Below are 25,210 nucleotides of genomic sequence, written 5' to 3' on the forward strand. Positions count from 1 at the left end.
TAGAAAGGCTTTAATTTCTTTCTTTATTTCTTCCCTGACCCAGCTGTCATTTAGTAACAAGTTGTTCAGTTTCCATGAGTGTGTAGGCTTTTTGCTATTTCTGTTGTTGTTGAAGTCCAGCTTTATTCCATGGTGATCAGAGAGGATACAAGGGATTATTTCAGTCTTCTTGTATCTGTTGAGGCTTGCTTTGTGACCAACTATATGGTCTATTTTGGAGAAGGTTCCATGAGGTGCTGAGAAGAAGGTAAATTCTTTTGTGTTTGGGTGTAAAGTTCTGTAGATGTCTGTGAGGTCCATTTGATTCATGACCTCTGTCAGAGATATTGTTTCTTTGTTTAATTTCTGTTTTGTTGACCTGTCCTTTGTTGAGAGTGGGGTGTTGAAGTCTCCCACTATTAATGTGTGGGGATCTATATGTGGTTTAAATTTTATCAATGTTTCTTTTACAAATGTGGGTGCTCTTGTATTTGGGGCATAGATGTTCAGGATTGTGATGTCTTCCTGGTGGAATTTTCCCTTGATGAGTATGAAGTGTCCTTCCTCATCTCTTTTTATTATTTTTGGTTGAAAGTCTATTTTATCGGATATTAGAATGGCTACTCCTGCTTGTTTCTTGGGTCCATTTGCTTGGAAAGTCATCTTCCAACCTTTTACTCTCAGGTAATGTCTATCTTTGTGTCTTAGGTGTGTTTCTTGTATGCAACAGATTGCTGGGTTTTGTTTACGTATCCATTCTGTTAATCTGTGTCTTTTTACTGGAGAGTTGAGTCCATTGATGTTGAGAGAGATTAATGACCAGTGGCTGTTAGATCCTTTGATTTTGATGTTGGCTGTGTTCATAAGTTTGTGTGCTTGGTTGCTTTTTGTTTTGCTGTAGTAAGGTTAATTATTTCCTGTGTTTTCTTGACAGAAGCTAATTTTCTTGGGTTGTATTTTCCCTTCCAGTGTCTTCTGTAATGCTGGATTTGTGTGTAGGTATTGTTGAAATTTGTTTTTGTCATTGAATATCTTGTTTTCTCCGTCTATGAGGACTGAGAGTTTTGCAGGGTATAGTAGCCTGGGTTGACATCTGTGTTCTCTTAGGGTCTGCATGATATCTGTCCAGGCCCTTCTGGCTTTCATAGTTTCTGTTGAAAAGTCAGGTGTGATTCTAATGGGTTTGCCATTATATGTTACTTGGCCTTTTTCCCTTGCAGTTTTTAGTATTTTTTCTTTGTTCTGTATACTTCCTGTTTTGATTATTATGTGGCGGGAGGATTTTCTTTTCTGGTCAAATTTGTTGGGTGTTCTGTAGGCCTCATGTATCCTTATTAGCTTCTCCTTTAACTTGGGGAAATTTTCTTCAATGATTTCGTTGAAAATATTTTCTGGGCCTTGGAGAAGGGAGTCTTCTTTTTCCTCTATTCCTATTATTCTCAAATTTTGTCTTTTCATATTGTCTTGGATTTCTTGGACGGTCTGTGTCAGGAATTTTTTGGATTTCACATTTTCTTTGACAGATACATCGATTTCTTCCATTGTATCTTCTACACCTGAGATTCTTTCTTCCATTTCTTGTATTCTGTTGGTTATGCTTACCTCTGTAGTTCCTGTTTTCTTCCCTAAATTCTTCCTCTCCATTATTTCCTCCATTTGTGTTTTCTTTAAATTTTCTAGTTCTATCTTCAGTTCTTGAGTTGTTTTGTTTACTTCCTTCACCTGTCTGCTTGTATTTTCCTCTTTTTCTTTTAGTTCCTTCAACTCTGTCTCTTTGATTTCTTTCAGTGATTTAATTATTTCTTCTCTGAAGGCCACAAGCTGTTTGGCTGCATCTTCCCGTATTTCTTCACGGATGGCCCTAATTTGCTTGTCTTTATCTTCCTCCATTTCTTTACGGATAGCCATGATCTGTTTGGTTTTATCTTCCTCTAATTCTTTACGTATTTTATTTGTCTCCTCTATTATCCTCTTCATCAACATAGATGTAAGGTCCTCTTCTTGATTTTCTATTATGCTGCATTGTTCAGGGCTGTTCGCCCCTGGATGGCTGGGTTCTGGAGATGCCATATTGCTCTGTCTTTTGTTGGTTGAGCCTTTACGCTGACCTCTACCCATTGGGCTGATTTAGGTTTTGGCTGTTAGTTTCTGTGCTTCCTGGAGTCCTGAGGTAGGGAGTATCCCCTTGGCCGGAAGATGATTTTTCCTGAAGGAGTCCTTCTCTGATTTTTGGTTATGGTCACTGTATGGCCAGTGTTTCTCCGGAGATGCCACTGCTCACCTCAGGTTTATAGCCCTGAGTAGTAGCTGTGGTCTATGTTAGGCAGGGGGGGATCTCCTCTTACCCATAAAATTTCTCAAGACAGCTGCCCCACTGCTGGGTTTCTTGTTATAAATTTAGTGTGCTGCTGCTCACTAAATTTCCATGTACAGTCCTCTTGAAGAAACTGCTGATTCCCTAGCTATGGGGTTTTCTCCCAACAGGGAAACTCAGTCTGTTATCCTGGGGCACACAGTTCTGTCTGAGAAAGTGGGAGGTGCACTCAGCAAGTCTCTGGGCCAAAGGCTGATTGCTCTGCTCTGGACCTGGAGAATGTGCACCTAGGTTGATTTGGCACCTGGGGGCACTGTTCTGGTCTGGAGGCTGGGTGCCTCACTCTGGACCAGAAGCTGTGTGTCTCTGTCTGGGATGGCGGCTACAGGCACTGCTCTGGTCCAGACGCTGTGGGTGCAGCCCCCCTGAAGGATCAGGGATTCCTACAGTTTTGGCAGTCCAGCCAGGGACAACTGGCCGATCCCTGGCACAGTATCTGAGGGCTGCTGTAATGGCTCTTCGACTCCTGCAGATCCGAGGATGCAGCTGTGTGTCCCAGTGCCCCAGGGGAACGCAACAATGGCGGCAGAGCGCAGCGCTTCTGCCTGCACTAGAGTCTGCGTGAGTCCAGGAAGTGTTTTGGTGCTGGGTGTCCTAAGCGTTAGAGCTGCTGACCCCCTCCGCTGGGGGTTTCCTCCTGCCAGAGACACGCAGTCTGGTGCCCTGTTGCCCTGGTGCCCACAGTTCTATCTGAGGCGGCGAATCACGCGCGCAGGCAGGGCTCTGTGCAGGCAGGCGCCTTTGTCCCTCCCGGCTCTGGGTCCGGGCTGGCTCCTGGGGCACCCGCGGAACCCGAGTCTTTTCCAGGGGATGTCTGGGTAACCTGGGGTCGGTCCCAATTGTTTCCTGCTCCGTGGGGTTATCTCTCGACTGGGAGATCCAGTCTATGGTGTTGTGGGCCCACAGTTCAGTCTGGGACCGTGACCAGATCGCGCTGGCGGGTAGCTCTGGGCTGGCGACCAAGCGCCTGGCGGAACGGGGATCTCTTCCGCGGTTTTGCCGGGTGAGTTAAAGCTGATCGAATCCCCCACCGTGGGGTATCCTCTCACCTGAGAAACACAACCACTTGTGTTTTATGGCCGCGAGTTCTGATTGCTGGTCACTGTGCCAATCCTGCTGTGCTGCTCCTCAGAATGAGAGTCCTCCCGGCGCTGCCATCTTGCCCCGCCCCTCTTCCTCTAATTCTTTGCTCATTTTATTTGTTTCCTCTATTATCTTCTTCATCAGCATAGATGTAAGGTCATCTTCTTGATTTTCTATTATGCTGGGGTGTCCAGGGCTGCTCACCCCTGGATGGCTGGGTTCTGGAGCTGCCATATAGCTCTGTCTTTTGTTGGTTTGGCTTTTACGCTGACCTCTACCCATTGGGCTATTTTAGGTGTTGGTTGTTACTTTCTGGTACTTCCTGGAGTCCTGAGGTAGGGAGAATCCCCTTGGCCAGAAGATGATTTTTCCTGAAGAAGGCCTCCTCTGCTTTTGGGGTATGGTCACTGTATTGCCAGTGTTTCTCAGGAATTGCCACTGCTCACCTCAGGCGTATAGACCTGAGTAGTAGCTGTGGTCTTTGTTAGTCAGGGGGGCTGTCCTCTCACCCATAGAAATCCTCAAGACAGCTGCCCCGCTGCTGGGTTTCTCGTTCTGAATTTAGTGAGCTGCTGCTGCTGTTACAGTTTGCCAGGTACAGCCCTCTTCAAGAACCTGATGATTCCCTAGCTGTGGGGTTTTCTCCCAACAGGAAAACTCAGTCTCTTACCGTGGGGCACACAGTTTTATCTGGGAAGGTGAGAGCAAGTCTCTGGTCCCGAGGCTGTGCACTCCTCTCTAGGCTGGCAACTGAGGGCTCCTCTCTGCTCTAGAGGCTGGGCACCTCACTCTTGGCCAGAAGCTGCGTGTCCCTGTCTGGGATGGCAGCTGGGGGCGCCACTCTGGTCTGGAGGCTGTACACCCTAGTCTGGAATGGCCGCTGCAGGCGCCGCTTTGGTCCTGAGGCTCTGTGCTCTGATCTGGGCTGGCAGTATGTGTCCCCTTCTGGGCCAGAGGCTGTGCATGCCTCTCTGGGCTGGCAACTAAGGGCTCTGCTCTGGGTCAGAGGCTTGGCGCCTCACTCTGGGCTAGAGGCTGTGCCCCAACCCCGTCTGAAATGGTAGCTGGGGTAGCCGATCTGGGCCCAAGGCTGAGCGCGCTGATCTGGGCTGGCAGCTGTGTGCCCTTCTTTGGGCCAGAGACTGTGCACTCTGCTCTGGGCCGGTAATTGAGGTCTCCGCTCTGGTCCCGAGGCTGAGCACCTCATTCTGGGCCAGAGGCTGTGTGTCCTGATCCTGGATGGTGGCTAGGGATGCTGCAGGAGGCTGTGTGCTCCGATCTCAGGTGGAGGGCGCACGGCTGGTCCCCAGGACATTTACCAGGTATTGACTGAGTGACCTGAGGTCAGTCCCAATTAATTTCCACACTGTAGGCTTTCCTTTCACCTGACAATTACAAACGCTTGTGTTTCAGGTCCCTGAGTTCAGTCTCCTGGTTGCTGTGCCAACACTGCTGTCCTGCTCCTCAGACACAGTGTCCTCCCGGCGCCGCCATCTTGTCCTGTCCCATTTATGTTTTCTTTAATTTTTCCAATTCTATCTTCAGATCTTGAGCCGTTTGGTTGATGTCCTCCACCTGTCTGACTGTATTTTCCTGTTTTTCCTTCAATTCCTTCAACTGTTTGTTTGAACAATCCTCTGTTTCTTTTATTTCTTTCAGTGATTTAAGTATTTCCTCTCTAAAGGCCACAAACTGGCTGCAACTTCCTCTGTTTCTTCACGGATGGCCATAATCTGTTTGAGTTTATCTTCCTCTAGGTCTTTACGCATTTTATTTGTTTCCTCTTTTATCCTCTTCATGAGCATAGATGTTGGGTCATCTTCTTGAATTTCAATTATGCTAGAGTGTCCAGGGCTACTTGGATGACTGGGTTCTGGAGATGCCATATTGGTCTGTCTTTTGTTGGTTGAGCTTTTATGCTGGCCTCTACCCATTGGGCTGTCTTAGGTGTTGGGAGTTAGTTTCTGGTGGTTCCTGGAATCCTGTGGTGGAGAGAATCCCCTTGGCAGGAAGATGATTTTTTTCTGAAGGAAGCCTCCTCAAATTTTGGGTATGGTCACTGTATGGCTGGTGTTTTTCAGGAGTTGCCACAGTTCACCTCAGGCATACAGACCTGAGTGGTAACTGTGGTCTTTGTTAGTCAAGAGGGCTCTCCTCTCACCTGGAGAAGTCCTGGAGACAGCTGCCCTTCTTCTCGCTTTCTTGCTGTAAATTTAATGAGCTGCTGCTGTAACCTGGGTGTCCTCTGGTTTGTTCGGTTTTGTTAGGGATAACTGGTTGCCTCTTGGAGCAGTATCTGGGGGTTGATCTCGGGGATCCTGGGCTTCTGTGGGTCTAAGGTTGGGGCTCTGTGCCCCAGTACCCAAATGGTAATCTGTGGCGGGTGAGAACGGCTCTCTTGGTAGCAGCAGGCTAGCTGGTGCACAGCAGGTCCCTGGGTTGGGCCGGTCTGTGGGTCCTTTTCCAGGGATATACTGGGTGGCCTAAGTCCGGCCCCTTTGCTTCATTCCCTGTGGGGATTTCTCCCGACAGGGACTCTAAGTGTCTGGTGCCCTGGGGCGCACAGTTCTCTCTGTGAGGAATAGTTGGTGCAGAGCAGGTCTCTGGGCTGGCAGTGCACGCACCCGCCAGTCTGTGGGACCTTGTCCAGGGATATACTAGATGACCTAATTCAGTTTCCCGTTTTCTTCCTTCCCTGTGGGGTTTACTCCCGACAGGGACTCTCAGTCTCTGTTGCCCTGGGGCACACAGCTCTGTCTGTGATGGAGAGCTGGATGTGCAACAAGTCTCTATGCTGGCAGCTGGAGCCCAGTTCAGTGATGGCGGCTCGCACCCACCAGTCTGCGAGACCTTTTCCAGGAAAAGACTAGGTGACCCGTGGCCAGTCACATTTCCTTCCTTCTCTGTGAGTTTTTCTCACGACAGGGACTCCCAGTCTCTGGTGTTTTTGTGCCCACCATTCAGCCTAGGAAAGATGATCAGGACACACAGGCCTGTGTCTCAGGCCTGGCGACCTGGTGCTCTGGGTTCTGGCTGGGTGATCTGAGAGTGGACCCGACTGATACCCAAGCCGTGGGGGTTTCCTCTCATTTGGGAAACACGATTGATGTTGTTTTAGGGCCCAGAGTTCAGTCTCTTGGTCGCTGTATGGAAAGCGTAGTCCTGCTCCTCAGACACAGTGTTCTTCTGGCGCAGCCATCTTGTCCCTCCCAGTGCATTTTCTTGATTGACTATCAGTGTGAGAGGGCCAAGCTCACTGTATGAGAGAGCCCCTGGACTAATGGTCTTGGATGCTATAAGAAAGCCAACTGGGCAAGCCATGGTGAACAAATTGGCAAACAACTTTCCTCATGGCCTATTTATCAGCTCCTACCTCCAGGTTCCTGCTTGAGTTTATGCTCTGACATGATGGGCTATAAAAGTAAACCATTTTCTCCCCAAGTTACATATTGTTGAGGTGCTCTCTCACAACAATAAGAGCCTTATTACACCAACTAATTCTGGAATATGAAAGGAATCCTTAATGAATGATTCAGTTATAATAATTTTTCCAATGAAAATAGTTGCATATATTTCTTTCATGAGAGGATCTAAAGGGGATCACCATCATCCCCAATGCAACATCTATTGGCACAGATCTCAATTCATGGTTTCCACTGTCTAGCATGCAAATAAAAACTTGTTTTGCTTCAAGTCTCTGAAGAAAGAAATTGAAGAAGATATCAGAAGATGGAAAGATCTCTATGCTCATGGATCAGTAGGATTAACATAGTAAAAATAGCCATCCTACCAAAAGCAATCTAAAGATTCAATACAGTTCCCATTAAAATACTAACACAATTCTTTACAGATCTTGAACAAACAATTCTCAACTTCATAAGGAAAAGTAAAAACCCAGAATAGCTAAAACAATCCTAAACAATAAAAGATCTTCTGGAGATGATCTTAAGCTGTACTATAGACAGTAATAAAAACGGCATCATACTGGCATAGAAATAGACTAGTGGATCAATAGAAGAAATCAAAGACTAAGAAATAAACCCACACATCTACAGGTACTTGATTTTTTTTTATTTTAAAAAGCCAAAACCACACACTTGAAAAAAGAGAGCATCTTCAACAAATGGTGCTGGTCCAACTGGATGTCTACATGTAGAAAAACGCAAATAGATCTATATCTACGACCCTGCACAAAAGTAAAGTCCAAGTGAATCAAAGACCTCAATATAAAACCAGACACACTAAATCTATTAGAAGAAAAAGTGGGAAAGAACCTAGACCTCATTGGCACAGGAGACAACTTCCTGACTAGAACACCAACAGCACAGGCTCTAAGATCAACAATCAATAAATGAAACCTCATGAAAAGCTTCTGTAAAATGAAGGACACTATTATCAGAACAAAACACAGCCTACAGACTGGGAAAAGATCTTCACAACCCTACATCTGACAGAGGGCTAATATTCAGAATGTATAAAGAACTCAAGTAATTAAACACCAAAAAAACAAGTAATCCAATTAAAAAAAAAATGGGTTACAGGTCAGAGAGAGAACCTAGACACCCTGTTCAAAGGAAGCCCATAAGGGGCTCAGTTTCCAAGTGGGTTCCCTAGTAAGGGGTTACAGGGGCTGCCTCTAACATGAATTCAGAGAACTCTTTGATCACCTCCCCCTGAGGGGTACAGCCTTGTCAGACCACAGAGGAAAATGATGCAGCCAGCCTTGATGAGACCTGATAAGCTAAGGTCAGATAGATGGCCTCTCTCAGGGGACTAAGGAAAGGGTGAAAAGAAGAAGGGTGGATGGGACAGGAAGGAGATGATGGAGGGGGCTGCAGCATGGATACAAAGTGAATAAATTGAAATTAATTTTTAAAAAAGAAAAAGTGGGGCATAGAGCCAAACAGAATTCCCAATAGGAATATCCCAATAGAGGAATATCAAATGGCTGAGAAACACTTAAAGAAATTTTCAACATCCTTAGTCATCCAGAAATGCAAATCAAAACATAGCTATGATTCTACCTCACACCCATCCCAATGGCTAAGATCAAAAACTCAAGTGACAACACATGCTGGAGAAGTTGTGAAGAAAAGTGAACTCTCTTCCATTGCTGGTGGGAATGTAAACTTGTACAATCACTTTGGAAATCAATCTGGTGCTTTCTCAGATCCAGCTATACCACTCCTGGGCATATACCCAAAAGATGTTCAACCATACAACAAGAATATTTAACTTGTTAACTATGTTCATAGCAGCTTTATTCATAATAGCCAGAATCTAGAAACAACATAGATGTCCCTCAACTGAAGAATGGATACAGAGATTGTTGTACATTTACACAATGGAATACTACTCAGCAATTAAAAATAAGGAAATCATTACATTTGCAGGAAAATGGATGGAGCTAGCAAAGATCATCCTGAGTGAGGTAACCCAGAAGTGAAAAAACACATGGTATATACTCACAAGTGGATAGTAGACATATAATACAGGATAAACATACTAAAATCTATAGTCCTAAGGAAGCTGAACAACTCATTGTTCAGGACCCTAGGAAACAGGCTGAAACTTCATTCAAAAAGGCAAACAGGATAGATATCAGAAGTGGGAGAAGACATGGAACAGAGCCCTTCACAGAGGGCCTCTGAAACACTCTACACATCAGGGTATCAAAGGAGATGCTGAGACTAATAGGCAAACTTTGGGCAGAGTGCAGGGAATCTTATGAAAGAAGGGGGAGACAGAAAGACCTGGAGAGGACAGGAGCTCCACAAGGAGTCTAACAGAGTAAAAAAAAAAAAATCTGGGCTCAGGGGGGCCCACAGAGAATCCAACTAAGGACCATACATGGAGAGGACCTAGACCCCCTGCTCATATGTAGCCCATGGGCTGCTCATTTTCCATGTGGGTGCCCTAGTAAGCACTGACATGACCTCGGTGGCTGGCTCTTTGATCACCTCCCCATGGGGAAGCCTTGGGGAGAAGGAGGCCAGGCCACAGAGAAAGCTGATGCAGCCAGCCCTGAGAAGACCTGATAGGCTAGGATCTGAAAGGAGAGAAGGACATCCTGTATCAGTGGATTAGAGGAGGGTCATAGGGGGAGAAGAGGGAGGGAGGGTGGGATTGGGATGGGATAGGGGAGGGGCTACAGCCATGATACAAAGTGAATAAATTGTAATAAATAATAAATAATTTTTTTAAATTTTTTTTTAAAACTTGTTTTGTGGTTTCAAAGAGCAATAACATAAATCACCTTACTGGGTTTGCTATGAAAGGAGCTTTTTCATCTGGGCATAGTGGTGCACACCTGTAATCCCAGCACTCAGGAGGCAGAGGCAAGTAGATTGCTGAGAGTTTGAGGCCAGCCTGATCTACAAAGTGAGCCCAGGGCAGCCAAGGGTATTACATAGAGAAATCCTGTCTTAAAAAAACAAAAACAAAATGGAAAGGAGCTTTTTCCTGTTTACTGCAGTACCATAATGGCCACTGTGAACGGAATCAACCTACCTCTATAATGAGAGGGCATGTTCTTTCAATTTAGTAAAATGCAAGTGATTCTGTCAACATTTCAACCTGAAAAATTAAAGGGATGAAAAAGACATGAAGGAACGAGAGTAAATTGTGTTAATATGAGCTCAAGTTCACAATCAAGGTTTTTAAAACAAAATAGATGTGTTATGTAGTCTTGGAGTGAAGCCAGAGTGTTGGGCTATGTGTAAGGTTGTAAGTTAACCAGAAAATAAACAGTGCATTTAAAATCAGAATCAAACTTAAGACTTCTATATTTACATTCCAAAAATGGTAATACTTAAATAAAGTATTTAAAATAAATTAGTAAGAAAACGTTATTTGACTTCAGACTTCGCAATAAACCAAAACTAAAAGACACTGAAAATGATAAAAAAAAAAAAGAAATATAAAGAAAAAGTAATAGGTAGAGAAGGTGAACATAGGGTAGCCTTGTAATACTCACACAGAAGGTGACATTTTGGAAAGCCCTTGAATTGATGACTAGGAAGCCATGCAGATGTGCAGGGAAGGAGGCTCCATGCAGAAGAGTAGCGCACACCTCTAACATTGCAATAAAGCTGAAAGTTGCAAGACCAGAGGACACCACAGAATGCAAAGAGGAGGTGGCAACGAACCAGTGCTGAGCAAGGGAGAACTTCTAACCCTTTAGTAAACTGAGTCAGAAAAGCTTTGCTGGGACTCTCATTAAGCCGTTGTACTTTTAACATATGGATGGCTTTCTGTTACACAGCATTATTGTTATCTCCTTGGCTGTGATGTTGAGCAAGAACAGTTTTAGACTGAAGGTTTCATGGTGGAGTCATAGAAGCTATTAAAATTATTCCTGTAATCTAGGCAAGAACAAGGATATCTGGGGGATCAGAGCAATAGATAGGAGAAGGAATCAGTTTCTGAATCAGTTGTGAAGGTATTTCCAGAAGATTCCATGGAGTTTGAACTCTAAATAGTGCCCATCAAACATCTACAGAAATTATTTCAGAACATGCAAAGACAGTCCATCAAATCTGTATCAAACATACCAAAAAAAAAAAAAATCCTGCCACCACCCCCCCAGCATGCCTGTGGATACCCCCTCCACATCATGAGAGAAATCAATGGAAGTAACATTAAAATATCTCACTTTCACTCATCATCCCAAGTCTAAATAAACCACTCACTGTATTGCTTTCCTATTGCTGAACTGGACAGGCAGGGAGGGCATGTACTTTTTGTGTTCACAGATACTAGGATTTTTCCCTCTCAACAGAAATAGCAATTCTTACAGACTTTTGGAGCTCATTAAGGGAATCAAAGAACTCTGATTTCCAAAAGAGAGTCCTTGTGATTTTATGACGTCACCAATGGATGATAATGGAACATTTTAGGATAATCAATTTTACTTTATTACTTCTACAAATCCTCTTCTAAGTTCTAGCCTCTTGCTCTGTCTTTCCTGCTCACTAACAGCAGCATTTTCCCCTTCATTTCTTTCCATTTAGTTTTGATTTTGTCATTTGGGTGGGATTTGGGGAGCAATGGAAGACAAATCCCTCTGGTGCCTTGAGTCAGCTTACTATTTGTCCATGCAGCACACAGTTGCCCTGTTTGTTCATGCAGATATTCTGTAAGAATTGAGGTTCTAAAGATTAATTAAACACAACTTTGGCTTTTTAGAAATCCAAACTTAATAACAAGAATGCAAATTAGTGTGGCAGCTGACAGAAAGCTGGACAGAAAAATAAGATAGGAAAGCTGAAAGCTGGCTTCTATTTAAAAAGGCATGAAAGTTCAGAAAAGAGAAGCTTTGCAAGTAGAAAGGAAGAGAGTACAGCTCTGGGAAGGCCCTGCAGTGAGAAACGTGAGACAGCTGGGAAGGCTGTGTAACGGTGCACCAAGAGTGACCCTACCGTAGAATGAAGGAATAAAGATTAGGAAAGAACTGCAGCTAGGACAGCAGTGTCGTCGATGCTGTGAAAGAACCTGACATTCAACCGTGGGTGGCAGCCTGTCTAAAGAGTCAAGACTGTGCATTAAAAGTACTCTGACATGAGAGATGACTTGCCAACAACTGTTCACTACTCACTCACTCTAGGTGTCTCAAGGTGAGATCGGAGCTACAATATCAATAGCAACAAAAACAAAACAGTAATCTGTGAAAATGATAGTGGTCTAAGAAATATTGTGCTAAAGCCAAAGTGCAAATGGAGAAAATGGGTGGGTTTCAGAGCATGAGGAGGTAAGGAAATCTGGTGTGTGGCTTTGGCTGTGGTCTGGGTGAAAGGTGAGAGGAACATAGCTGGAGAGGAAAATGAACTGAAGATAAGAGAGTTGTGGCAGCATGGAGTCTGAATGTCTTTGAAACATATGGGGGAAAATAACCAATAGAAGAAATACAGGCTCAGGACTTATAAAAGGCTCCTGAGCTGTGCATAACATCTGGGGCTCACAGCAGAGTTGGCCTGTATATATGATAAACACACAAAAATGGTACAGAACTTATAGAAACTGTGTAAAATAACACAAAAATGCACAACTTCATAAAGGATGATAACTATGGTTCATGATCCCACAAAACTTTGAAATCTACATTCCACAGAGTCAAAGAGCCCTCCTATTCACCAATATGTCACACATAAGACTCTGTGAAACACAAGAAGGTTACTAGGAAATATCTCCCCTTCTCTGGTGTATTTGCTGCACAACTGGGATACAGCATTTGTTGCAAAAGCAACATGGAGATTGTGACTTTTCCAGACTCTCTTCAACACTGTTGATTTGGTCCCTTTAGCTCTTTAACTTTGTTTTGCTATTGTTTTGTTTTTGTTTTTGTTTTTGCTTTTCTGTGTGTGTGTGTGTGTGTGATAAAGAATACTTTTTTTTATTACAGTTCATTAATTATATATCTTGATTGAAGCCCCTCCCTCAACTCCTCCCAGTTCCACCTTCCCTCCCTCTCCCCCCCATCCCCTTCCCCTAGTCCACTAAGAGGGGGAGTTTTCCTCTTCTGCCATCTGATCCTAACCTATCAGGTCTCATCAGGACTGCCTGGATCCTCTTCCTCTGTGGCCTGGCAAGACCACATATCCAGGAGCAAGTGATCAAAAACCAGGCAACTGAGTTCATGACAGAGGCAGCTGCTGCTCCCCTTACTTGTACCCACATGGAGACTAAGCTGCCAAACAGCTACATCTGAGCAGGGGGTCTAGGTCCTCTCCATGCATGGTCCTTGGTTGGTGCATCAGTCTTTTCAGGACCCTCTGGGCTCAGGTTTTTTTAGCTTTGTTACTCTCCAAGAGACAGCTCCTTAACTTGAAGAAATTCTTTTTTTTTTTTTTTCTCAAGCCTCATCTGCTATTCAGCTGATATTGCCATTAGCTTTATGGGTAGCTGTTGCTCTAACCCACCCTGAGTGCACATTTTTATATGGTGTTAGTAAGACAGAAAAACAATTTAAAGAAAATTTACATCTAACCAAACATAAACATGTACTTGTCATGAGGTTACCCTCATGACAAGAGAGAGGTTAGAACTCTCTACTCACTTTCAGGAACCTCCAACATCTCAGCATAAAAATCTCTGTGTTTGTCAGCAGTGACAAGCAGCAATCTTCTCATCTGTCTAGCTGATGACAACAGAGCATAGAAAACACAGGTGGCATATTGTCCTCTTGTTTGCTATAAAGACTATTTTATGAATGAAAATAGCCTCTATTAATCAGCCAATAGAAGTGTTTTTTTATTTTTTCAATCCTGCCATAAACTGGACACTGTCTCCATCCTGAGGGCAATACAGAGAAGTATGAAGCATACTCTTACTTTCAGGAAAGGGTTATTTCCTGGAGAGACAGGCTACTATAAGCATCCTAAGAAAAGGACATATGACCACCACCTAATCATCTCATTTCCCCTGAATATATGGGTTAAACAATGACCACAGTAGATGCTGGATTACTAGGAACTGGTGTGTTCACAGGGTGAATTATGAATAAAGCAATTAAGGTACATTCTTCAAGGTACAAGACTTTGTGGACCTTGAAAAAATGAGTCCTGTTTAATGTATGGAGGAGGGAGGGCATGCTGATCAGGAGATTAGCAGAATCAAAAGGAAAGGGTTGGGTTGAGGAGCACACATGGAGGGTCAACAATGAGGTCAACAAGAGCCAGAGGTGTGCAAAGGAATGAAACAAAGTGCCTTCCCACAGCATAAGCTCTAATTTCATTTTCATGTAATAAAATAAAAATTGAGTGCCTTGATGTGATTGATGATCAACAAGGGAGTCATAAAGCTGACTTGGCATTTATCCATCACCATGGCACAAGCAGAAACATAAGATTGATACAGAAGAAACCTGCCCAAGTGTCTGTTCAAAATTCCATAGAAAAGGAGAAAACAGACCAAAGTATATGCTACAAGAAAAAATATGGGCAACATTTTTCATATGACAGCCATAAGAATTTGCATTTTTAGCAAACTTTTACTAACTTACTCAAGCTAAATAAAGCAACAATAAAACTAAGCCTAGACAAAAAATAATAGCATCCTATTTACAGATGGAAAAAAGAGTAGCTTGTTACAAGAAGGGTAATAAATTATTTTTATATTTATATGTATATATGCATGTTTACACATTTATGTATATATTAAATGTATGTATGTTAGTTTGTGTCTAGGTCAGAATGATTAACACACCTGTGCACTCAGCAATCTCTAGACTATCATTAGCAACTGACCGACTGCTTGTAGAGTTCTGTGGACAACATAATGAGGCAAAGCCCAAGTTAGCACTTGCTCTTACATGATGTCAAAGCCAGGTATCATTAAGTTTTGACATTCATTCTTCCATTTATCAACTGTTACATACAATAGTTAGTTGGATGACTAAAGTTCCCTGTGTATATTTTGTTCTCTATTGTATTGTACTGAACAGAGCACAGTGTTCAGTAAATGTTTACAGTTGGTGTAGTTTTAACGACCACACTGATCCCTCTCTCAGCCTTAAGAATACATAGTAATATGGAAAGAAAAATAGTGCTGATCACTCAATTTAGCAGCCAGAGAAAGACACACTTTAACAAGTGGGATCAGACTTATAGAATTCTAACATGACATATGACCTGAAGTTTCTAGTGCAATTTGCACTAGCAAACCAAGGATGCCCTGCAGAAGTGATCTTGAACTGAAACCTGAAAGATGAATGCAACTTAGTACAGGAAAGAAAAGTAGGAGTGCTTTATATAGAGAACTCAGCAGGGCACAAGGACTCCTTGCTGTCTACAAGTGAGGGCAAAAAGCTGGAAAATCTGGAAGTATATAAGGATATCTTTTTCAGAGTTCCAGAATTATAAATATTAGAAAATTATGTAGCCAAAAACATGTATTCTTTGAAGTTGAGGAAATGCAAATTGGCTTAACAAAACTAGGGTGTTTGTAATTGGTTTAGGTTGAAGTTACAACCCAAAAGCTCTTTACTCATTTACAATATAAAATGTTTGAATAAACAAAGCAAAAATTATTATAATCAAAACAATTGAGCATGCAATTTTGAGTTGTATGACCTTGATCCTTGTAGATTATGGCAATAAAATTATAATTTTACTAAATCAGACAGCATAAATTAGCCCTCAAATGGGGGTTAATAAAGAAGTGAATGTAGCACCATGAGGGTAGTTTAGGTTTGCTTATGTAGAACTGTATTGACCTTAATACAACCGGCAAACAGTTCGTTCAATTATTGTTCAAAACCAAGCTTTAAAACATATTATTAATTGGTGTTGCTCACATAAGAGAATTCATACAGAGAAAGGTAAGGCTGAGACTATGGGGGAGCACTGAGTGATGTGAAAATAGATAAGTTTAAAACATGCAGAACAGCTCATGCTTCACTTTCAAGAGCTATGATGGAGTGCTTGGCCAGAGAGGCTGATCGTATTCAGTCAACTCCTTTAGTGTTTCCTTTGACACTTACATTTACCACAAACTCTGACTCCAGATACACTTATCTTCATTAATATGTCCTATATATGCACACTGAGGCAGAGAAGATAACGCAGACACATGTGTTGGTTCCTGTTTTCCTTCAGTGAGATGCTCACCAACCCGCAGATTGGTGGCACAATTCCTCTGAGGTTTTTCATTCCGGTAATTGGGCAAGATGCATAATAGAATAAAGGCTATATGTTCCTGATACTGACTTTGTCTTGAAGAGGACTCCCGTTCTGAGTTACACAGTGCTCAATCATCAGGAGTGTGTAACAATTCATAGATGTCTTCTTTTCTCAGGACATCTTCTTGAACTTCAGGGGCTGCTGCCAATATTTTCACAACAGGCATATGGTTAATTGCAGGGATTCAGAGGCATGCCTTGCTCCACAACTTATAATTGTCAATGTGGACCTCACAGCTAAAATAGGGTGAAGACTATTTACTGGATGGGAAAGGGAGCTCCGCTTTTCTGAATAAAAGGAATGGAAGGGAGGAAAGGGGGTGGGAGGGGAGAAGGGGGCTACAACAAGGATGTAAAGTGGATTTTTGATGAACCAATGTTGATATTGGATAAAGAAAATCTAAAATGTATGACTGAAAATATGAACATGTATAGAACATGTCTGTGATAAACCTGTGAAAGTTTAAAGCAGTCTTGAACAATCTGGAAAATGTGAAAAAAGTAACTTTTGTTTTCATTTATTGAAATATCTAAATTGGAAAAAATATCTCTCTTCTACAGAAGAAATAAAAGTTTCTATGTTTTTGGAGGTTAGCTCTTAAGCATGTGTAGTTATAGAACTGCAAATGGAGTATGTCTAAATATTTTCAGCATTTCAAACATTGAGATGAAGGAAATTAGTCCATCACAAAAGCCACATAGCTTGCTCCAGATAAAATTTTATTAATGAGAACCTACACATCACCTGAAGATTCTAGAACAAAATATTGCCATGACTGTTACAATTTTTTTTGTCTTGAAAACACAACCATAAAATTTTCCTTAGTCAATTAATTCTCTTTTCAGCAGGGACCTGGAATGAGGCTTTTGGACAGAGAATGGAATCAAAGATACCAGATCTCAGAAACAGCTAGAGCGATTTAGGGTGAGGCCCGTGTGCTAGGCCTGGGTGTGGAAAGAATTTTCCATAGAGTATTACAGCTTTGGGAGTTCAGTAGTGAATCTCCAGGGAGGAGAGGAGCCCTCCTTTCCCCTAGAAGAAATGACAAATCTCAGGCGGTCCTGGTGGAAAGCTGGTGGTAGCTCACAGCACGAAGCATGCAGCACTCCGAGTACAGCATATACCCAGCATGTTTATTTGAAATCAGGAATTTATAAACCTTAGGCAGTAGGAGGGGTCTGATTCACAGGGGTCAGCGGTGCCAGGGATGCTTGACTTACATGTAGTGGTACAAGGCCTCCACTTTACATGCAATAGCAGTGTAGTATCACAAGAAGAAGAACACAGTACTTAATTATCCTATGAGTGGGGGAAGAGCTCCAGGTAAAGTCAAAGGTCATTTGAAAAGTCAAGACACCAAGGTATCTAATTAGTATAGAGTAGGCATCTCCAGGAATCCCCAGGTGCCTGCTAAACAGTTTTTTTTTTAATCAGGAAAGTATCAGACCTGTAAACTTCCTTGAGGTCTCTGTGACACTTCTGGGGTTACCAGATCATGTAGAGAGAGAACCCACCACTACCACCATCTTAGGCCCAGCTAGGGCCATCCAAAAATGTCAGACTTCAATCTCATCCAGGAGAATTCCACAATTAATCATAAATATAACCTTAGTGTTTACACATTGAAAATTTTCTTTCCTTATATTCTTTTTGTCTGTTGCTAGGTAGGCACCAAATCTGATATGTGCAGACAATTGTTAAGGCCCAGCTCAAATATGGAGAGAATAGAGACACCCTATATCCCATTCCAAGCATCAGAGCAGGTTTAAGAGAAAATGAGAGTTAGGACAGAGCAGGCAACATACTTCTGCCATGTTCCTGTGAAAAACAGTGGGTGAGAGAGGATAAACAGAAGGGGCTGCAGAGGCAGTGATGAATAAAACAAGAGCATGGCTGCTACTGAGAGGGACCCAGTGACCACAGACTGAGATTGTGCATAGATAGGAGATGAACTCAAGACTGGGGTCTGTAGAAACCAGAAGAGATCAAAAGGCAGGTAAGAAAGTCATACAAATTTTAGAGTCCAGGTATAGTGAGAATCAGAAAAGTTACCGAAAATATATAAATTCATTGCAGTAAATTTAAACTAAATGTGTAGCCAACTTCAACCAGGTCCAACCTGGTCCACTTTATGCCACAGGAATGTGATTTTGTTGGGGAAGGGGCAATATTTGGTGCTTTTGTTATTGTTATTTTGATTTGGGTTTTTAAGTGGTTTTTGTTGTTTGCTTTGGTTTTGTCCTATTTTTAAGTCAAGCTCATACTCTGTACTCTTAGGCAAGAAGTAGGACTTAGAGATGTGTGCTATTAACCCTGGCACCAGAGAAATACAATAAAGAAAAAATCTGTACATCAATAGAAATGTCTTGTATGATTGTATTTAAAATGCATCTGCTAATTTTTGTAACTACACACATAGGAGCCTAAGGCTTAGGTTTCAGGTGGCTAGAGTCAGTCTACTTGAACTGTCACTACTTCATGGAGCAGTAGGAAAGGTGGAGGGAATATAAGGAGATGACACTTTGGACAAGGTGTGAAAAATCATCTCCAGAGTACAAGGCAATTTCCTAGAGGACAGTTGTTGAAAAGCGAGCATCCAACCCCTGTTTAAGGCATTTTTCAGGAATGTAAAAGGAGGTCAAAGCCAAATTGATCTTTCTCCAACAAATCTTGGTACAGTTTCAGAAAAGGCAGAAAGTCCTGCTGAATTCATGCTAAACATGGGATACTGTGCCGAAGAGTTTGCTAAATGATGTTATGAGAAACTGCCCATAGCACATCTATGCTTGGGACAGAAGAAGAGGGGTCAATAGAGAATAAGGACAGTCAGTGATAAGCCACACTGGTAACTGCTCTATGGGTCTTCTGAGATGCTGGGCTAAGTGAAACAAACACACAAGGAGGGGTGGCCAAAAAAATGGTTTCAAGACTGCACACAGCTGAGATTGCAAGAATGATACTGATCATTGTGATGATAGTCTGTGTGTTATTTTAAGAGGGTGACTGATGAGGATTTTAGGAAACTATCAATTATGAGCATGGGTTGCTTTTTTGTTCAATTTAGATAGGCCTTCAAGGACATTCACATGAATAAGTTGCTTTGGGAGGAATGAGAAGCAAAGATGACAAGGAATTTTGGATACAGGCTTCCAGCATTTCAGTGTTATAAGCTCATGGCTGTGGTTCAAATACCAATAGTAAGAAGGATGTCTGTGCCAGCAGGGATAGGCAAACAGGCTTAGGATGACTAGATGGTAGTGGTAATCGAGAAAACTTCAGAAAGAGGGGCTCCTCATGCCTGTGGAGCATGGGGAAAGAACACAGACAACACTGGCCAGGTGCAGCATGTTCTATATAGGTTCTGAGACTTGCAGTCTTTGTGTTGTAGAAGACTTTAAAAACAGGAGTGAACACATTGACATAGCTCCTGACTAAAAGATGTAAATGGCTACCATTTTCAAATAAACAAAGTAAAAACCAGTTTACATTATGAGACAAGAGTATATTTGCTACATAATTTTCAATCTTAAATTTATAATCTGGCAAGGTCAACAAATTTGAGGTGTAAATGGCTAACAGTGCTATAAAATGAGGTGTCTGAAACCAGAATTGCTTCCCTTGGCCAAACCCAGAAATGTGAACTACCTGAACATAACTCCCAAGAGGACTGTTCTGCGTTGTTATTTCTCCATTCTGAAATGTAATGGGGCCTTAATACATGCTGAGTGAATCTATCAAAGAAGTCAAACCAAACTCTGGTATCTGATCTCTTCCTACTAAGAGGCTCTGCCTGAGAAACACCATGTACATGTGACCTCACTGTTGTCATTCCCGAGGATAACTTTGCTCCTGAACTAAGTTGCCATAATTCAAATAACTTTAAGATCAGGCTAGCCTTCCTCAGATGCTAGTTGTATTCTAGAGGTACATTCATTTATTTCTTTAGGCATGGGTCTCTGTGAAATAAAGATTAAAGCTAACTCACCAAGTACTGAGCACTAAGTGGTTTGAACATGGATGAACCATTTTCCCACAAAGGTTTAGCCTGGGTGTGACAGTGGCAAGAGGTGACTGAACCTTTAAGAGGTACAGTATTAAGACAGTGAAGACTGCTTGGCCTGGGCACAAAAGACTCAAAGCAAACCTCCACTTACTGTCACTTTTTGAGAACTGGCCAAAATCTTCAGATCTCTTGCTATGGTGGTTTTGTTATCTCACATATTGGCTCTCCTTCCATGTCATCTTTTCCCCTATGCCATCAATACAATTATCTGAGTATTTAAATGGGATATATTAAACTCACAGACATTAAAATATTCATAAGCTATGGCCTAAAGTATTTTAATCAATTATGAATCAATTATATTTTCTCAGCAGTACCTTTCATTATTGTCACTAGAATACCTATTTGTTCACTCAACAATCACTGAATTATAACATCAATTTCTTCCTATATATTACTGAAAGTGGATGAATTAAAACAAAGCTTTAAATTTTTATGGGCATGTTAGTGGTTGACTCTAAAATAAAACAGAGAATAAGAAAATTAATGTAACTTTGAAACAGGCCTAGACCCTGTAAAGGTGACCTTTCTGTCTCCAAAGAAATTACCTGAAGAGGTTAGACAATCTCAAGGAGTGTCATACATCACAACTGAGAGTATCATAAGTAGGCTTTTCATCAAGTGCTAAGCAATTTCAGTCATCCAATTTTGTGTATCAGGGTTTCAAACGTGAGCTATGAAATTCACAAATAAAACATTTGCCACTTGTGAGAACTAAGGGGTTTGTAATAAGGAATGTGTGATGTTAAATAACAGATTTAAGTTAAAGTAGAAGAAAGTTTCATAAGCTGAAGTTAGATTTCCTTTGTGAGGTGCAAATTTTAGATGTTACCCAACAAAACTGAAAGGGTAGAGAGTGAAAAACAATTTAAGCAGCGATGATCTGAACATTTGGAGGAAACAAAGTCATTTGTTTAAAAATAAATAAATAAATCCAGTGAATTTTGCCTTGAAATTGGGACAGAATTTCTAATATTTTTCTAAAAAACAACTTTTGCCATCTCTTATGGGATGTTTGTCAAGCAACATTCTTAGCATTATTATAAAATCAAAATATTAATCATTTCTGAAAAATGTTGAAGTTGCTCTCTATTCTACAGTATTACATATCCAGAATTTTAATTCTTTATGTAAAAATAAGTTATTTATATGCACACTTGCTTTTGTCTTTACTAAATTCTGAGATTATATGTGTTCCAAAAAATGCTTAAAAATAAATTTCTGTATGATTTTTGTCAGTAAAGGCCTAATTTGTATACCACTTCATAGATCTATATGCCCACAGTCACCCAGACTTCTCAGCAAAAGGGGCTGGAAATGGGAAAGTTTAGCCAGCCTGACCTAGAGAAGTAACGCCTAGCAGTTCCCTCTAAGGCAAGAAAGAGCTTCCCACAACAGCAGGATCTCTATAATCATCATGAACAGTTCTTTGGTGATAAAATGAAGAGATGGGAAATCAGAGACTTAAACTGTGATTATCACATCATAGTTCTGTAATGCTTTGTGCCTACAGGCATTTTGTGTGTGTTGCTCAGACACACAATAAGAACTTAATTATGTGCAAAGAGCCACAGTGAGGGTACAGTGTTCTAAAACAGTGATGCCTTGGCTTTCAAATGCTCATGTCACTTGAGCTGGCTCAGTGGTTAAGAGTAATGACTGCTCTTCCGGAGGACCCAGGTTCAATTGCCATTATCAACACTGAGGCTTATTAGCTGTCTATTAGGTCAGTTCCAGGGGATCTAAGGCCCCTTCTCGCTTCCACAAACACTGTGTACACATGATGCACAGTTATACATGCAAGTAGAACACCCATACACATTAATAATAAATAAAAGCTTTTAAAAATTAAAGAAAAAAGCTTAAGTTATGCAAAGAATAAATTTACCAAGTAATTAGAGAACAATTAATGATATGAAAGATAAATAAACTATATTAAAAAAATAGATTAAGATGTCTGGGTAACCAGTCTTAATTTTAATAATTGTTCTGATTGGTTCCAGACAACTCTAGGTCTACTATCTGATTATCTTGTTTTTTCTTTTTGGAGGTCTGTTAAACTTGAAATTTTTATATTAATAATAAATTCCTAAATAAAACCTCAAGATTCAAGAAATGACATGTAATTTCTATGATCAGGGAAGACTGACCTGGTCTGTCTCTCCTCTCTTTCTTCCTGCCTCTCACCCAGCCTGAAGTACTGGATCAAATACAGAATTTGAGAGAGCTGTGGATGGACAACAATGCATTGCAGGTGCTGCCTGGGGTAAGTATGCTTTGCCATGCATGTATCCTAACAGTGGTTATGTTTTCAATCATTAATCTTCATCTCCTTTCTCAGCACTTGGAAAGAAATAGACACATTTTAGGGCCTCAGGCACTGAGTGCCTCTTACAGATTTGTTTTTAATTTTCCATGTCTTTTGTGAGTTGCAGAAAAACATCTGTGATTTCTCTTGGTGTTCATTATCTTACACACTGGAGGATAAGTTAAAAGCTGATAAACTCATGGTTGTGTTTTTAATCCGCATTTTGTTTTACAAAAGCAACTTTATTCTCATAGGTAACTGTACAGTTGCCTTTATTTGTGCTCTAAGAACCCTTCCACAAATGAAATGGCTTTTTCTGCTTCTTGTCAAGTAGAACCTACTTACACCTTTGAAAGTCACAAGGATCACACAGCATCCAATACAAGCTGAACCAGAGTCAGGTTTTCCTTCTGTGAAAGGGTGGTTCCATGATACCACCCTGGGGCAGGTTCTCCTGTAGGATCCTACAGGTAGATTGTTGCTGAAGTTTCATCTAGTGGGAGGATGACTTCTGATAATAGCCTTGATGTTAGTGGCCACACACTAGAGTTATGCTCACACATCCAACAGAGCAAGCCCCCACCTCCTGGACACTTCAACACACTAAACTAAGTCCAGGCAGTTGGAAGAAATAATTTTTCAGCCAAGATGATGGTTTCAATATTTCTTCAAAGTAAATTTTACTTTTTTAGTATTTTTATTTATTATAATTTATTCACTTTGTATCCCAGCTGTAGCCCCCCCCCATTCCCTCCCAGTCCTCCCTCCCCTGCTCACTCATCTCCTCCCATGCCCCTTCTCCAGTCCACTGATAAGGGAGGTCCTCCTCCCCTTCCTTCTGATCCTAGCCTATCAGGTCTCATCAGGACTGTCAGCATTATCTTCCTCTGTGGCCTGGTAAGGCTGCTTCCCCCTTCAAAGGGAAGTGATCATAGAGCCAGCCACTGAGTTCATGTCAGAGTCAGCCCCTGTTCCCCACACTAGGGAGCCCATTTGGAGACTGAGGTGCCATGGGCTACATCTGTGCAAGGGTTCTAGGTTATCTCCATACATGGTCCTTGGTTGGAGTATCAGTCTCAGAAAAGATCCCTGGGCCCAGATTTTTTTCTCTCTCTCTCTCTCCTTGTGGAGCTCATGTCCTTTCCAGGTCTTTCTATCTCCCCCTTCTTTCATAAGATTCCCTGCACTCTGCCCAAAATTTGGCTATGAGTCTCACCCTTTGATTTGATATCCTGCAGGGTAGAGACTTTCAGAGGCCCTCTGTAGTAGACTCCTGTCTTGTTCCTTGTTTTTGCCCTCTTCCGATGTCTATCCCGTTTGCCTTTCTGAATAGGGACTGAGCATCTTAGCCAGAGTCCTCCTTCTTGCTTAGTTTCTCTAGGTGCACAGATTTTAGTATGATTATTCTATATTATATGTCTAAGATCTACTTACAAGTGAATATATACTATGTGTGTCTTTCTGCTTCTGGGATACTCACTCAGGATGATCTTTTCTAGTTCACATCATTTACCTCCAACTTTCATGATTTCCTTGTTTTTTAATTTTGTAAATATACCACAATTTCTGTATCCATTCCTCAATTAAGGGATATCTGGGTTATTTACAGAGTCTGGCTATTACAAATAAAGCTGCTACGAACATGGTTGAGCAAATGTCCTTGTTGTATACTTGAGTATCTTTTGGATATATGCCTAGAAGTGGTATAACTGGATCTTGAGGAAGCACTATTCCTAATTGTTTGAGAAAGCACCTGATTGATTTCCAAAGTGGTTTACATTCCCACCAGCAACGGAGGAAGGTTCCCCTTTCTCTATATGCTCTCCAGCATGTGTTGTCACTTGAGTTTTTTATTTTAGTCATTCTGATGGGTGTAAAGTCGAATCTCAGGTTGTTTTGCTTTGCATTTCCCTGGTGACTAAGGATGTTGCGCATTTCTTTAAGTGTTTCTCTGCCATTCAATATTCCTGTATTGTGAATTCGCTGTTTAGCTCTGTACTCCATTTTTAATTGGGTTACTTGATTTGTTGCTGTTTAATTTCTTGAGTTTTTTATATATTCTGGATATTAGCCCTCTTTCAGATATAGGATTGGTGAAGATCCTTTCCCAATCTGTAGGCTGTCATTTTGTTCTGACAACAGTGTCCTTTGCTTTATGGGAGCTTTTCAATTTCATGCCCTGTGTGTGAATATTTCATTCCTTCTACCTTCAGTGGTCTCAGCCTGCTATCCAGTTCTACATGGATATATGCCTTCTCAACTCCAGTGCAGTCAGCAATCCAACCTGTCAGTCTCAAAGATGAATAACTCTTCATATTTACTGTGAAAAGTTAGGAGGGAGATATACTTTTTCATTTGCTCATGCATCCTAACATTAAACTAATATACCTATAGAAATATAGACTCTTTTTTTTTTTTACTCAATTTCCACAACTCAGAAAGGCAAATAAAATGATCAAGATGGAGCACTGCAAAGCTCTGTCTTACAACTATCAATCTTATGTTAATATGAAAATGGTGCATGAGCTTATATTGTTTCTAAATGTTCTGGTACCTTCCTTATCTTGTGAGTTCCACTCTTTCTTCTGTCACTCACTAGTGGAACCTTCTACACCCAGAGTAGTACTGGAGTTCCTAAAAACTGGAGACCTTTGCTGTGGGATAGGGTACCTGTAGAAGATGTTTGAAAGACTCAAAAATAAACACTGTTGTTTCACTTCCAGGGA

The 25,210-nt window shown here is 41.5% G+C and overlaps 1 protein-coding gene across 1 annotated transcript in view; it reads left to right on the forward strand.

Annotated features, from left to right (window-relative positions):
- The window catches only part of Lrrc7 (leucine rich repeat containing 7), a 680,756-nt gene that overhangs the window by 536,177 nt on the left and 119,369 nt on the right, over positions 1–25,210 (forward strand). The window contains exon 10 of the mRNA XM_055614269.1: positions 22,368–22,442. Coding sequence (XP_055470244.1) covers positions 22,368–22,442 — 75 coding nt within the window. The remainder of the gene's footprint in view (positions 1–22,367; positions 22,443–25,210) is intronic.

This window comes from Psammomys obesus, unplaced genomic scaffold (assembly GCF_907164565.1).
Source record: "Psammomys obesus unplaced genomic scaffold, mPsaObe1.curated_primary_1811, whole genome shotgun sequence".
NCBI lineage: Eukaryota > Metazoa > Chordata > Mammalia > Rodentia > Muridae > Psammomys > Psammomys obesus.